Source organism: Papio anubis, chromosome 6, assembly GCF_008728515.1.
Source record: "Papio anubis isolate 15944 chromosome 6, Panubis1.0, whole genome shotgun sequence".
Taxonomy (NCBI): domain Eukaryota; kingdom Metazoa; phylum Chordata; class Mammalia; order Primates; family Cercopithecidae; genus Papio; species Papio anubis.
Genome location: NC_044981.1, coordinates 133,061,669 through 133,078,251, shown reverse-complemented (window position 1 = coordinate 133,078,251; position 16,583 = coordinate 133,061,669). Strand labels below are relative to the sequence as shown.

Below are 16,583 nucleotides of genomic sequence, written 5' to 3'. Positions count from 1 at the left end.
GGTAAAACCTACCGGCAGGTCTGCCTTATGTAAAAGCCTAGCATCTCATTCAATCTGCTGTATGGCTGCAATGTAAGAAACCATTGCCAAGTCTGTATTGTAGAGACCGTGCTGATAGACAGGTTCTGGTACCACTGCTGCCACCACCTGGGAATATGCTTTAGGTAAATTATCATCTCAATGCATTGCTGTCCCCTCATCTAACAAAGCAGCAGTTTGGATGATCATTAAAGATTTTTATTACTTAGATTCTATAACTACAAATATTTGGAAATGTATTGAATGGAGAATGAATGAATTTTGTTGCTCTAGATGGCAGAATCAGAAGAAATGGACTTATACAGAAACTGATTGTCTATAACAAATGGATTTTTCTGGCATTTCTATAGAATAAAATGGAAGAGAGAAACATACAGAATAAGAGAATCAATAAAAATATGTCCCAAACTTTTTCAACATTAAATACATTTACATTTTAGTGATATTTTCATGTATTTCCTACTAATGGTATAGTAGAACCAAAAATTTACCCTGAATTCAAATTTTACAAAATAAAATTCTAAAATGATATTCTGTGCACCTTCTAATTATTTTCATATCTATCTCTGAGGCAGTGACTTTCAAAAAAATTAAATTCTGAATATCTTAAATGCTAAAATGATTTTAGTAATTTGAGGCAGTTAAAATGTAATTTGGCAGTGCTAATGAAAAGTGTTTTAAAACATTTATAATCCACCAAAAAAAATGTTGACATATTTATCAGAACAATTCATTCTCAAATATAAATGTTGCAGATGACATTTAATTATTTTTCTATCAAACTAAGGCTACGGTAAATAAAATTTAAGATATTGAGAGAAAATCCATATTGTCTAGCCATTCTACTCTAAAAATTAACTTATTACCTCTATGGGGATGATTTGCAGTCTTGATTTCTATTCTCGATTTCTCTCCATTTAATGCTAGGTCTTGCGTTTCCAGCTACCTGCTGGATCTCTCTGCTGGGCATCCCTTCAATACCTCAACTCTAAATGTGCATCTTGCCAGCCTGTGGAAATTACAGAAAGGTGTCCCTAAAAGAACTTTATGAAATGATAGCAATGAGTAGTCCTCAGTGTCTGATCCAATGTAACCTGAAGAGTAGACCAACTATCAGGCCAGCAGGACCATGCCAGTAGGAATGGTTTATAATCCCATTGGGTTAACATATCCAAGGAAAGATCATGTGGATCAGAAGAGAAGCATAGCCAAGGCAGGAAAAGCAGACACATGCATGGGAAATGGCAGCATCTCTCCAAATGAGAGGCCAAGGACCTTACCAACTTGACATGGACACTGACTAGACCTCGTTACTGAGAGAATATCCCAAGTCTATTCTATCTGGCATCCCTTGTTTTTGCTTACAAACTTTTTCTTCTCATAACATGGCTTCACATGTTGTTCTGCCCAAAAGTAGACATAGTACTATGCAAATCAACCAAACACAAGAATTTCAGGCCGGGCGCAGTGACTCATGCCTATAATCCCAGCACTTTGGGAGGCCGAGGCGGACAGATCACCTGAGGTCAGAAGTTCAAGACAAGCCTGGCTAACATGGCAAAACCCAGTCTCTACTAAAAATACAAAAATTAGCTGGGTGGTGGGCGCCTGTAACCCCAGCTACCCAGGAGGCTGACGCATGAGAATTGCTCGAGCCCAGAAAGTGGAGACTGCAGTGAGCTGAGATCACGCAGCCTGGGCAACAGAGCGAGATTCCATCTCAAAAACAAAGAAGAATTTCACCTTTCTGTGTCACTGGTCCCTAATAATGTATCAATAAAATGGCTTCTAACTTACTTGACAGAGGATGAATTGGCCATGCCCACCTGAATACTCCTGTCCTTGACAAGTCAAATATAATACAAGAAACATGTACAAAACAGAAATACAGCTCTGTGATTTATCACAATGCAAACTCAAGTAAACACCTCCCCAATTAAGAAACAAGATACTCAGGCCCAGAAACCTTGCATGCCCACTCCACTTCCTTTTCTATGTCTACCTCTACTATCTGAAGTTAACATGGTAACCAATTCTTTGCCTTTTTTTTTTTTTGTACGGTTGCCACCTAAGCACACACCCCTAAAACTGAAGCTCATGTTTTATCTGTTCTTTAAGTTTTCTGTAAATGTAAAGATACAATATGCATTCTTTACTGCCTGGCTTTCTTTTGCTTCTAATTATGCTCATAAGATCCATCCATATTGTTCAGACTATTCAGATAATTGGAGTTTATTCATTCTCATTGCTTCATAGTGCTCTATGGATAGAACACAATTTATCTGCTCTACTGCAGAAGTTAGGGCTGTTTGTGGTTTGTTGTTGTTTTATGTTTTGAGACAGAGTTTCACTCTTGTTGCCCAGGCTGGAGTGCAATGGTGAGATCTCAGCTCACTGCAACCTCTGCCTCCTGGGTTCAAGCGATTCTCTTGCAACAGCCTCCTGAGTAGCTGGGATTACAGGTGCCCGCCACCATGCCCAGCTAATTTTTCTATTTTTAGTAGAGACAGGGTTTCACCAAGTTGGTCAGGCTGGTCTCGAACTCCTGACCTCAGGTGATCGATCCACCTTGACCTCCCAAAGTGCTGGGATTACAGGTGTGAGCCACCATGCCCGGCCCTGCAGTTTTTATCCGCACAAATAATGTGCTATGAATACTCTTGTATGTCTCTTGGTTCACTTGTGAACACATTTCTACTGAGTATATACCTAGGAGTTGAACTGCCATGTCATAAGGTCTGCATACCTGCAACTTTAGCAAATAATGCTAAACAGTTCTCCAAAGGGATTGCACCTATACATTATCTCAGCAGCACAGGAGAGGTCCTGCTGTTCCATACCATTGTCAACACTTGGCATTGTCAGTCTTTTGAATTTTAGCCAATGCGATAGTTAATACTGAGTGTTAACTTCATTGGATATATATATATATCCTATTAGTTCTGTTCCTCTAGAGAACACTGACTAATACAGATTCAACCTGTTGGGTGGAAAAACTTAAAATCACAAATAGAGTTAATTTTATCAAACACTACATGCATCTATTTAGACAATCAGTTTTTTTTTTTCATTTGTTCTGTTAATGTGGTAAGTTATATTTTTTTAATGTTAAACCAATGTTATATTTCTAGATTAAGCCCAATTTGGTTGTTACATATTATTTTTTCATATGTTGCCAGAGTTGGAATGTATTTTATTAGTGACTTTTGCATCTAGCTTCATAAATAAGAGAGGAATGTATGCTGTGATACGAAGAATAATGCTCTCCCCTCAAAAAATGTCCAGATCCTAATCCTTAGAACCTGTGAATACATTATATTCTACAACAAAGGGAAGTGAAGGTTGCCAATTAGCTGACCATGAAATCTGGAGTGCCCTAGATTAGCCAAGTGGCCTAAGGTAATCAGAAGAGTCTTGAAAAGTAGAAGGAGGAAGCAGAGGAGGCCAGAACGATGCAATATCATAAGGACTAGGCTGCTGTTGGCTTTTTAGATAGAGGAAGAGTTTTCACAGCTAATGAATGCAGCAGGCAGCTTCCAGAAGCTGGAAAGCGCAAGAATTCTCTCCTACAGCTTCCAGAAGCTGGAAAGCGCAAGAATTCTCTCCTACAGCTTCCAGAAAACCATGTAGCCCTCCTGACACATTAATTTTAGCCTAGTGAGACTTGCATGGATTTCTAACTTATAGAATTGTAAGATAATACATTCATATTGTTTTAAGTCATAAAGTTTGTGATTTGTCATAGCTGTAAGAGAAAATTATAACATGTGCTTAAGTGGTAATTCTACCAAAAAAGTAAAGAATTCTCAATTTCTTGTAATAACCTTCTTAGTGTTTGGTATCATGATTATTCTGATTTCCTTAAAAAAAAAATGCTGAGCTTTCCTTCTTTTTTGACTATTTCAAAGAATTTGAAAAACATTCATTTTTTAGTGTTTTGTAGAATTCATCAATGCAGGCATTTGGGCCAAAGGTGTCCCTAAGTAAACGTTTTAATTATGAACTCAACTTATTTAATAGTTACAGGATGACTCCAGCATTCTATTTTTTCTTATATCAGTTTTGTTAGTTTATATTTACTAGGAATTCATTAATTTCAACTAAATTTTCAAACATATCAGTATGAAGTTTTCATGATATCCCCTTATCTAACGTCTAAGATTTATAGGGACGTCATGCTGTCTTCTTCGAGATCAGTATTTGTGCCTTCTCTTTTTCTTAATCTTAGTTTCACCAAAAGGTTATTTGTTCTTTTAAAGAATTTGCTTTTAGAATATATGATTGTTCTTTATTATATTTTTTCATGTCATTTCTTTCTTCCTCTATATTTTTAACTAAATTTGCTGGTCTTTTTACTTTCTCCTATCATATGCTTAGCTCACTGATATTTAGACTGTCTTCTAACATATAGTCATACATTTCCTTCTAAACAGGGCTTAGGTTTAGCCAATTCATCTTACAAATATGAATCAATATTACGTGCTGAAAATATCAAAATATTTTATAATTCTAGATTTGATTCAAGGGTTACTGGATGCCAGTTATGTCTTTATTTCCAATCATGTGGGTTTTCTCTAAGTCTCCGTTTGTTGATTTGTAGCTTATTTGAAATTTGATCTCCAAGATATTCTGTAGGATTTCAATCCTTTAAAGTTTGTTCAGACGTTTTTTGACCCAGTATATAGCCTATTTTAATAAATGTTTTATACATGCTGAAAAGAAGGTATATGCTCAGTTGTTAAGCTCTATGTGCTCATCAAGTCACATTTGCTAACTGATGTTCAAATCAAACTAATCATGCTGTTCAAATTTTCCACATCTTTGCAGGGTTTATTTTACCTTGCTTATTCTATTAGTGCCTCGGAGTAGTATATTGAAATCCCTCACTCTGGTTAAAGATTTATTTCTCCTTGTAGTTCCATAAATTTTATGTGGCAGTTATTTCTTATTGCAAATTAATGAACTGACATTCTGGTCTTTACTTCAGCCTTCCATAAGTGTAATTTAGATAGAGTGAGTCAGACTCTGAAGGTATCATGGCCTCTGGATCCCCACAAATGTCTCTGGGTCAAGGATTCTCAAACTTTATACCCTGAACCCCCTTTGTCAGTCTGGGGAAATTGGTAGACTTCAAGTTTTTAAATGCATAAAATAATCAAGATAACCATTTCAGAGGAGTTAATTTCATCTGTTATCAATGTTAAAAATAATTGTGATATTGTAACACGTGGGTTTCTTTACTGTTACATTCAATAACAAGATCAAATGGTAGTTCTCATGATCTCTATAATTTCAAATTAGTTATAAGCACAAGTAGCTTTAAGATATTTGCAACAACTGCTCTGTGATATGAAAATATCTGTGATCTCCATTGGTGACAAAGTAACAGATTCTGCTAATACTACTGTGGTTTATGGCCTACATTCTTTTTTCTTTTTTTTTTTTTTGGACAGGGTCTCACTCTCTCGCCCAGCCTGAAGTGCAGTGACATGATCAACAACTCACTGCAGCCTCCACCTCCTCAGCTTGATCGATCCTCCCACCTCAACCTCCTGAGTAGCGGGAACTATAGGCACATGCCATCATGGCTGGCTAATTTTTGTATTTTTTGTAAAGACGAGGTTTTGCCATGTTGCCCAGCTTGGTCTTCAACTCCTGGGATAGAGCAATCTACCTGCTTCAGGCTCCCAAAGTGCCAGGAATACAGGCGTGACCCATCATGCCTGGCCTTTACAGCCTATATTCTTAAAGAAATATTCAATTTGAGACAGTGAAAATAAATATGCAATTTTGTTTCTGTCCATGTTCATAGGCACCCTCAGTTTTACCTGTTAAGGGATTCATGTTCATGGACCATAGGCTAACAACTTCTGCTTCAGGTTGTCAAATCAGAGATAAACCTTTTAGGTTTTATAAGTTTAGGTTTTAATTTTTTTTTTTTTTTTGCTTTCTGAGACAGGGTCTTGCTCTGTTGCCCAGGCTGATGGACAGGAACATAATCACAGCTCACTGCAGCCTTGACCTCCTGGGCTCAAGGGATCTTCCCACCTCAGCCTCCCGAGTGAAGACAGAGAGTCCCCGTGTTGCCCAGGCTGATTTCAAACTCTTGGGCTCAAGTGACCCTCCTGCCTCAGCCTCCCAGAGTGTTGGGATAATAGGCATGAGTCACTGTACTTGGCCAAATCAACCTTTTATAAAATTCTCTAATAGTGTTTTCACCTCTAGTTTGCTAGCTCCTGTTTATTCCATTCTCATTCAGTATTTTCTTCCCCCTTTCTCATTCTTGCCATTTATTATTCTTCAGTTTATAATAAAAACAAATTCCTAGCCTTTCTCCTATTTAAGTGTCTTTTTCTACCAACTCTGCTATTTTAGTTAATGATATAATCATTTTCTTAAGGAATAGGATTGTTTCCTTCTCTGAATACAAACAGTAATCTATTCCTCGTATATTTGTCTCATTGTGTTTATCATATTGTGTCTTCCATTATATTTATATACCAGCCATATCAACATTATTAGATAACAAATTTGTTTAGAGATTTACTCAACTATTTCATGAGTATGAATGCAACAGATGTTCTGTAAATGCTTGTTGAAATTATGTAATTTTTACCTTTTAATTATATTCATCCTTTAGAGATCAATTGAGTGGATAAAAAATTGACTGACATTTCATTTTTATTGTTTTAATCTCTTTAGAAAAATCTAAATCTAGATAAAATCTCGATTTATGTTAACTCAATTCTGGAAAGCTGCCAAATGCCCATTTATAGAAAAACTGACGATCTGTGGTATTTTCATACAATCAGCAATAAAAAAATTAGCTTAATACAAGAAACAATACAGGTGAACCTCAAAAACATCACAGTAAGAAACAAAACAGACATACACACTTAAAAGCCAGACATAAAAGCACATATGTATTTCATTTTAAATGAAGTTCAATAATAGACTAAATCTACAGTGACAGAAATCAGGATGGGGGATATGAGAGCAAGACTTGGCTGAAAAGGGCACAGGAGAACTGTCTAGGATGATGGACATGTGCTTTTTCTTGATCTAGGTTGGTGGTTACACAGGTGTACACATTTGTGCTCATTCACTGATTTCTACATTTTACCATAGATGAATTATGCCTCAATAAAGTTAAACACTAAAGAAAATATACTGGCCAGCCACGGTGGCTCATGCCTATAATCCCAGCACTTTTGGAGGCTGACGCAGAAAGACCACTTGAGCCCAGGAGTTACAAGACCAGCCTGGGCAACATAGGGAGACCTTGTCTCTACAAAAATAAAAATAAAAAATTAGCCAAGTGTGGTAACACATGCCTATGGCCCCAGCTACTTGGGAGGATTGCTTAATCGCAGGAGGTCAGGGTGGCAGTGAGCAGAGATCTTGCCACTGTACTCCAGTCTGGGCAACAGAGTGAGACCCTGGCTCAAAAACAGACAAACAAAAAGATAAAAAGCTGCAGCATATAGAAGAAAGCCTACTACTAGGCACTATTCTAAGAACTGAAGATATAGCACTAAACAAAACACTGGGATACGAAAGAGAAAAAAATAATGAACAGTATGTTGTGATTGTAAACTTATTTTGACCAGAGCAAAATATATGCCTAGTAACATAATTTGAATTGCAACTTTTCAGAAGCATTATTTCATGCTGGTTTCCCATTTTTATTACAGTTTAATGTCTTTATTAATACATTTTTATAATACACAGTTAAGTGTTCATTGTAAAAATATATATAGAAAATCCAAATAAGCATGAAGAAAGTTAATTCTCCATAATCCCACCACAGAGGATGTTTTTATATTGTCTAAATAAGCTATTTGTTCTACTATTGGACTATGTCCAATAGTAACAAGGGGTTTTAACTATACATTCCAAGATCCTTTCAACATTGAAAATATTCCATTCTTCGCCTATAATCCCAGCACTCTGGAAGGCCAAGATGGGAGGACTGCTTAAGCTCAGGAGTTTGAGACCAGCCTGGGCAATGTAGTGAGACCCCATCTCTTTTTTAAATAAAAAAAAATCCATTCTAATTGATTCATTAGTCATTAAAAAAACAAACTTAAAACAAGAAACAGCTAGGATATGTTTTATTTACAGCTTTTCACAATAAAGGGAGTATGGATCTATGTGACATTTGTGCATATTTTAATGCGATTGAAACTAAGTCTGAGGAGACTATATGGGCTTAAGAATCCTTGACTCCAGTCACTGGATATCATCAGGATTTTTGGAAATGTTTAACACATTAAAAACATCCACATAGAGAGGATGGGGTGAAAGTAGATCCAGAGTCTTAAGAATAAAATGTTCTAATGGGTCCCCAAGGCTTGCAGCAGCACTTCCAATGAGGGTGGAGGGAGTGGTTAATTGTTCTGCTGTCAGTGCATTTAGGAAACAGTTCATGTCTTTTCTCACCCTAGGAAAATCGGAATACACATAGTAAAATGATGCTGTCAGAAGTCCTACAGTCAGAAAGCAAGCTTGTTTTTATTGAACATTCCCTCAAACTTACTTGGCTGTCCAAGCTGCTCTCTCTCCTCCTACTCCCATCTTAGGTGACAACTGGGAACATCTCAAAGGCTACACTTTGGAAACATCAGTGTATCAGGGGCACCCGGTGCATCCTGATGTTCCCAGCTGCCCTCTAGCCTGCCCATCTTCTTCACACACACATCAGAGCACCACCACTGCAAACCCACTGCCACTCACCAATGACACCCTGGTGGCTCCAAGTGCTACCCCTTGGGACATGCTATTTGCTCAGCATGACTACTCTGCTCCCACTTAGGCCTCCCAGCTGGTACATGCCTTCTCACTCTTCACCAAGTTCTGGTAAAACTTGCTCGTCTCTGCCATAGAGGCTTAGACATTTTACATTCCAGTTTTCTAGGCTTCCATTTTACACGCCAGTTTTCGCCCTTCTAGACATTTCCACAATATATTATAATTGCTTGTCTTCTTGTGTAACACCCTACACACAAGTCTAAAGGTAAGATCCCTAGATAGTAGGTCGTTCTCCTTTTTTTTACTAAGGTAGACTGTCAGATAAGAGAGTCTTAAATATGGCCGGGCGCGGTGGCTCACGCCTGTAATCCCAGCACTTTGGGAGGCCGAGACGGGCGGATCACGAGGTCAGGAGATCGAGACCATTCTAGCTAATGCGGTGAAACCCCGTCTCTACTAAAAAAAATACAAAAAACTAGCCGGGCACGGTGGCGGGCGCCTGTAGTCCCAGCTACTCGGGAGGCTGAGGCAGGAGAATGGCGTGAACCCGGGAGGCGGAGCTTGCAGTGAGCTGAGATCCGGGCACTGCACTCCAACCTGGGTGACAGAGCAAGACTCTGTCTCAAAAAAAAAAAAAAGAGAGTCTTAAATATTGGTTAAATTAATGAATTGAACAGTAAAGTATGATAAAAGCTCTTTTCAGGGAGGGAAAACAAAATGAAATAGCTGATTAAGGTGCCTGGCTATATTCTTATTTCATCACCTAACATATGGTGTTCAAAGTCTTATTGAGAGTGCATTTCTGAGTAACCTCAGATCTCTCCATTTATTATCCAATCAAAAAACATCTGTCAGTGATGGGTTATGCTGTAAAAAAATTAAAAAGGCTGGGTGTGGTGGCTCACACCTGTAATCCCAGCACTTTAGGGGACCGAGGCGGGTGGATCACCTGGGGTCAGGAGTTCAAGACCAGCCTGGCCAACATGGTGAAACCCCATCTCTACAAAAATATAAAAATTAGCCAGATGTGGTGGCAGACGCCTGTAATCCCAGCTACTTGGGAGGCTTAGGAAGCAGAATCACTTGAACCCAGGAGGCAGAGGTTGCAGTGAGCCAAGATCGTGCAACTGCACTCCAGCCTGGGACACAAAGCGAGACTCTGTCTCAAAATAATAAAAAAAAAGAAAAAAGAAAAAAATGGACTAAATATCACTGAATATACATTTTGAAATGGGTAAAATTATGTTTTATATTGTTTACATTTTACCACAATAAAAAAGCAAATAGAAACAAGAATCATTTTTCTGATTGTTGTGGGAGAGGGAAACATACTTAGTAAACTAATACAACACCTACAATTTTTTAACCAATTTCTTTGAATAGACAATTTTTAAATGTGTTGAGCTGAAACTGAAAAGAAATCTAAGGGTAAAAACAAAGCAAGTGAAAAGAAGTTATGAAAGCATAGATGCATGTTTTTATTATAAAATTAAACCACAAAGAGCCCTTTAATTAGAGAAAATAGAGAGCTATTACTGTAAATGACATCCCCATTAGTACTAAGTAAATTGCAAGGGACAGCTTACAGCTTATGTGTGACTATGAAGTTAACTGGTTTTACAATAAAACACGTTCTAATACCATCTAAGAACTGTCTATGAGTGAGATTTTTATGTGGTTCATAAGCTTATTCCAAAAGACATCACGGTATAGGGGTTCCTAGGGTACTTTGATATCTGAGGGACAAGTTGTAATAACAGATCCTTGAGCCCTTTACTCATAAATGTTCTTCAAAGGGGATAATGTTTCTGCTTTGTTTTAGACTAATCAGCCGTGACTTTATAGGCAAACTGCTTCTTTATTTTGGAACTTTAATCAAAAGCTCTAGTCTTTATAATATATACAGAAAAAGCAACTACATTTAAACTCAGTCCATCATTCACGTGACTTATACAGATCAAACACATTCTGCTTCTTTTAGTTTTGCCATTCTTAAAAATAAAACACTTCTTAAATTGGTTTAACTAAGATTTTCCAGGTTTCCTTTATATATTATGTAACATGTAACACTGAGAAAAAAAAAAGATCAGTGAAGAAATAGTAAATCATATAAAAAAAGTGCCAATCCAACCACAGAAATGACACTTCCCTAGAAATAGTCACAACATACCAGATAAACAGCAGTAAGAACTTTCTAAAAACAAATTCCAGAATTTTCTGTTCACCTCTTGTAGTTATTTTTCATAATCAAATGTGGGAAAGATAAGGGGAAAAAGTATTATCCATTGACTCTGATGATCTGGTGGCAAACTATAAGGTTAGTATTTTCTGTCACCTTTTTCTTGAGATGAGGCTAGGAATCCTTGTACTTTTCAATCCCCAGGATCTGCTATAGACCACATGGAGTTAATGGATTTATTTTTTCCACTACTTCTTGTAGACAGATAATCTAGGATCATAAAATAGAAGAAACCAGTTCATACAGAGTGAGTGCAGTCAAGCAGCCATCAGCTTCTTCCTATTCTACTTCACTGAGCAATTACTGAACAGACGAGCTATACAGACACTAAATGAACATCGTCACTACCTCTCACTTGTTTTTTGCTTCTGACCTCTTTAAAGGTTTGGACAAAGCAGGTACATTTTGTAAAGTCCTAAATAACTTATGAGAGAGTACAAAGTAAAAGCTATTTATCAATTCTGCATGGCCTGCCATGCCCTTTCACCATCCTAGGGATACAACTTCCCCCCAAATGATTCCAGTGTCAAATACTGTTATTTTGTTGCTACTTGATCTACTTCTAAGGCCTAGTGTTTAGACCTTGACATATAGATTTGTCAAACAAAGCTTCCATCCTCCCCATTGCGCAGCTTCTCTGCCTAGTCCCAATCCCCTCTCTCCATGGAATTCTACACTTGAATTTCTGACTCATCCCTTTGTGATTTTCTCAGAGTTGACACTTTATCTGCTTGGGCTGTGGTCCCAGCCCGTCCCTTACAACTTAGTTAACTTCCCCTATACTTGACTCCAGAGATGCTGTACTTACGATATCAACCAACCTGCCTTCTAGCTGACCAAATTCCAGACACTGGCACCCTGGGCCTGCTACTTCACTGTCATTTGTAGACTGCATACTCGATACAATAAAGAGTATGAAGCTATTATATTGGTGCAAAAGTAATCGCGGTTTTTCTCGTTACATTTGATGGCAAAAACCGCAATTACTTTTGTACCAATCTAATATTTGGCAGTATTGCCCAAGCTGTTTGGGGAGGTGAGAGAAGGGACACATTTGCACAGCCAAAGACTAAGACTTGATAATAAGAACTCTGATCCAAAAAAAACAGACATATTTCAAGGGAAAAACTACATCTTGTCAGCATAATGTGAAACATGCAAGAGGTTTAACACATAATATGTGACACATCAAATAAGCTTACATCAAAATATAAGTGAAGAGAAAGGTATCAGAACATCCTTTAAAGTACATTATATGCAAAGTTAATAAGTAAAGAGTAAGTTTGGCCATTTTCAAAAAATCCTTTTTTCCCCCTGTAACCACAGATGTAAAAGAATATCTGGATAATATTACAGGAATAACAATGGAGGAGACACAGAAGAGCACGTGCAGTCTCTACCATCCAGGTACAAATAGTGGGAAACAATTATGTATATAATACAACTTTTCCCAACCCTCTGTAAAAACCACAGCAGAAGCAGAATGTTTGAAACTTGCAGGCTTCTATCTAGGTTGGGGGAGCTTTTCTCTCGTTATATGTTTACCAAGAATTGGTAAGCTATTAACTAGTTGGACCTACTATTCTAAGCAGACACATTTTATATCAAACTGATGAAATGAGTTCAAAAAGAATGGCTTCTATAAAAACAAAGTTGAATGCCACATGAATCCTCTAAAAGGCAGGCTGCCAAGAAAAACTGCTGTTGAATTAGGAGAGAGCTAGACAGCCATAAAAAAGCTAGAGAGAAATTTATAAAAATCTAGAATCCAGCCAGGCACGGTGGCTCACACCTGTAATCCCACCACTTTGGGAGGCCAAGGCGGGCAGATCATCTGAGGTCAGGAGTTCGAGACCAGCCTGGCCAACATGGTGAAACCCTATCTCTATTAAAAATACAAAAATTAGCCAGGCGTGGTGGTGCATGCCTATAATCCCAGCTACTCAGGAGGCTGAGGCAGGAGAATTGCTTGAACCCGGGAGGCAGAGGTTGCAGTGAGCCAAGATTGGGCCATCACACTCCAGCCTGGGAACAAAAGTGAGACTTCGTCTCAAAAAAAAAAAAAAAAAAAAAAGAAAGAAAATCTAGAATTCTACTGTGAAGATGTTTTAAACTATAGTACTATATGATTTTTATTATTTATAGAACAATAGAACTCAAAATACATTTATGTCCTTATGTTTCCATGTGTTATATGAGCATGGGGAAAGACACGAAGAGGTACCAACACCAAGTTATAAGTATGGATTTCCTATTTTTGTACTATTGTTTGGAAAATGGTTATGGAGATAAGGTGAGGGGGGAAAAGACTGCATGTGAGAAAAAAGTTACACAATAAATAACATCATAAAGATAACCGTGAAAGGATGATTATTGAAATATCAGTGGTAGTTATTGTCGAACAATTTTAATTTCATACATTTCACCATTTGTGTATTTTAAATGAACATTATTTTATATAATCATAAGAAAAGGAAGTTGATTTTCATTTTGAAATGTTTTAATATAAAAAGTGTGAGAACAGAGACCATGAGATTAACTTTTGGGGGAAAGCGGGGAATCAATGCGTAGACATTGCAGGAAAATTACTTTTGATTTTTGCTGACAGAGTGCCGACCATTATACCAGAGAGGAAAGACTATAGTGAACAATCTCTATCATTTAATTTTCTGAATCTACAGTTCCATTCTTCAGGGAACGAAGGGATCAGTTGTTTCAAACCTCATGCTCAGCTTTTAGCAGGACATTTTCTTGTCCGCTTTTACCTGCAGTATTTTAGTAGAAAATTAACATTGTCTTTTATAACTAGAGCCCATAGACTTATTTATCATTCTAAGTCAACTTGTCTTCTGGTGGATTTTCAATATTTAACTCTGGGCCAGTGCATCATTCAAGCATTGCCTGTCACACGTTATAATTTAATTGAAAGAGCAATGTACTCATTATCCTTTGACTTCCCAATAGATGCGGAGCATCCGATTGGAAGGTGCTTTGTGTTAATTGCAAGGGATAGGGGTCTTTGACATTAAGTTCTAATGATACACTTCCATGTGGGAAAACAATTTGTAAGGAAACCTTGATTCTTTTAAAAGTTGACTTAAAAGGAAAAATGCAACGGGGAACAAATTCTAAAAGAAAAATAACAACTTCGCTACAGTGCAGACTACTAACTCAACAACATCTGGAACCAGTGACAAGAATCCAGCTCCAAGCTGGACACAGTGGCTGATGCCTATAATCCCAGCACTTTGGGAGGCCAAGGAGGGAGGACTGCTTGAGGCCAGGAGTTTGAGACCAACCTGGACAACATAATGAGACCCCATCTCTACAAAAAATAAGGTCTCAAAAAAAGAATTCAGGTCTACTTACAGTGTCATAACAATTCTTTGGAGTTTTTAGGAAGTGAACATATATGTATTTTTTAAATCCTTTTTAACATTTTTCCCTTTCCAATACATCTCAACCTTTAAACTTCAGTACTACTTAGAAAAATCCACACACACCTCAATCTATTCCTTTTTCTCTATGAATTCAATTATTTATTAGACAGGCTAAAATAGCCACTACCATTTAGGGGTATGGTATCTTCTGTACATCAGGTTCTTCACCCATTAGGTTGGTGCAAAAGTAATTGCAGTTTTTGCCATTACTATGGCAAAATATTAACTCATATATGGGGGAATTCAGGCTCACAGAAATTACCTAACTTGCCTATGTTTCTATACAGATAGGAAGTGATAAAACTAGAATTCAGATACATCTTACCCTGGATTCTGGGTGAGAGCAGGCACGATGTGCTCAAGACAGGGACACACAAATGCCTCCACTTTTGCTATTAGCTCCATTGGTCAAAAGCTACCTTAGGAGTAATTTTCTAAGATTAGGTTTACTCAAAAAAAAAAAAAAAAAAGTATGAAGTGAATTAATCTGTACTAATCTGGAATCACTGAGTAAAAAAGCGAAGTCCTAGAAAATAAATGCAATTTTAACAGCTTTTTAAAAGATTAGGTTTACTTTAGAGGGATTCCATCACCTTGGTTGTGCTCCAGAACTGTTTGTCTCCATATTTCTCCAGGAAGGTCAAAAGAAAAAAAAAAAAATTATTCTAGAGCTACTGCAGGCTAGCATCAATTTTCTAGGTCCCCTGCAAAACCACTTCCATTCACTCTGAGTTAAAAGGACCATGACTAGGAAGGAGCCCTCCTGAAGTGGACTTTAGGTTCATACCAGACTATTAGGGAAGCTGGTGCGTGAAAACACGCCCGGCGGGAGGAATCCCGGTGCACCTTGGTGCAGCTGCCTTTGGCTGACGCAAGAGTCCTGACAGACACTGATCCGGCCTGTTTCGCTTCCTAGCTCTTCTCATCCTGTCTTAATAATTCATTTGGTTTTACTTTCACTTACACACAAACACACGCACCACACGAGTGTATCACTAGGAGCTGTTATTAGTATACTTAATATTAATGTCAAGAGCATGTATTCTGAGCTCACCCAAAAATGCAAATGCTTTTTCTCTGTGAAGAAAATATGGTTAATTCCACAAATTTTTCTTTTTCTCCTAAAAGTAACAACTAGATTGTTTAGATGCTGTATACTCTGTAATGTACAAAACCAGACCTTCAAATCTCATGTCAAAAGCAGAAGTCAAACACACAAAAATCAACGAATTTGATTAGCAGGATGGCACAGTTTGCAAATTACCTGCTTTCCATTTTTCTTCTCTACATCTAGGTACCGTAAAAAGCGGCAATGTGGCATGGTACAAGGATTCTGAACTTGACCATCAGGAACCCTGGAGTCTAGTCCTGGCTGTCCCACTGAACTGTTGTTGTGCTACCACAGGCAAGGGCCTTAACTTCTCTGGCCTTAGTTTCTTGATACGGGAAACAGGAAGAAAGATGACCAACCAGCTTCTAAGATGCCTTGCAGTCTAATCCCCACGTTGGAGACTAGTGATCCCACCTTTGACAATGCTTCCCTACTTTAAACTTTCACTTGAACTGTGAACTTTCATTATCATTGCCTGGCACCCCCATTAGAAAAAACAATCACTTGGTTACAAGACTGACCAAACATCTGCTCTAATCTTGCAAAAAAGAACTGAAGAAGCAGGAGAAATGGAGCACTACCACCTTCTGTGCGAAATGAAACTTGTGGTTATTTGATGCCGCTGACAAAGGACATTATTACACTATTTGGAATTACAAATGAGGTTAGAGGTAGTGTTAGATATTAAGCAGGTTCTATTTCATGGTGATTAACAAGGATAGAAAACGACATGCTAAATCACATCAGAAATGTCTTTTGGCTGTTTTTCTTAGGTATGCCAGGAAGAACTGGAGTCGCTTTTATTGCTTTTCTTATTCCTGTGCTCCTGAAGGGAGAGGGGAACAGGCAGAAGAATATTAGTCATCTGCAATTAATTACTCACTGAATTTTCTAAGCCATGATCATCTTTCCTTTTGAGCTTTCATCTAAGTATCTTTAAGAACTTCTGAGTATTAATTATACCAACACTGTCTTGAAATAAGTTTTGGCTTTGATTAAAAAT

The 16,583-nt window shown here is 37.7% G+C and overlaps 1 protein-coding gene across 2 annotated transcripts in view; it reads right to left on the bottom strand.

Moving 5' to 3' along the window:
- The window catches only part of ARHGAP18 (Rho GTPase activating protein 18), a 193,918-nt gene that overhangs the window by 159,396 nt on the left and 17,939 nt on the right, over positions 1-16,583 (bottom strand). Inside the window, exon 1 of one of the 2 annotated variants that reach the window (XM_021936878.2) lies at positions 15,734-15,759. The exons of the other annotated variant lie outside the window; for it this stretch is intronic. Within the exon in view, the coding sequence (XP_021792570.2) occupies positions 15,734-15,744 (11 nt within the window). The 5' untranslated portion in view covers positions 15,745-15,759. Of the gene's footprint in view, positions 1-15,733; positions 15,760-16,583 lie in introns of those variants that run through there. 2 annotated transcript variants of the gene reach the window in all.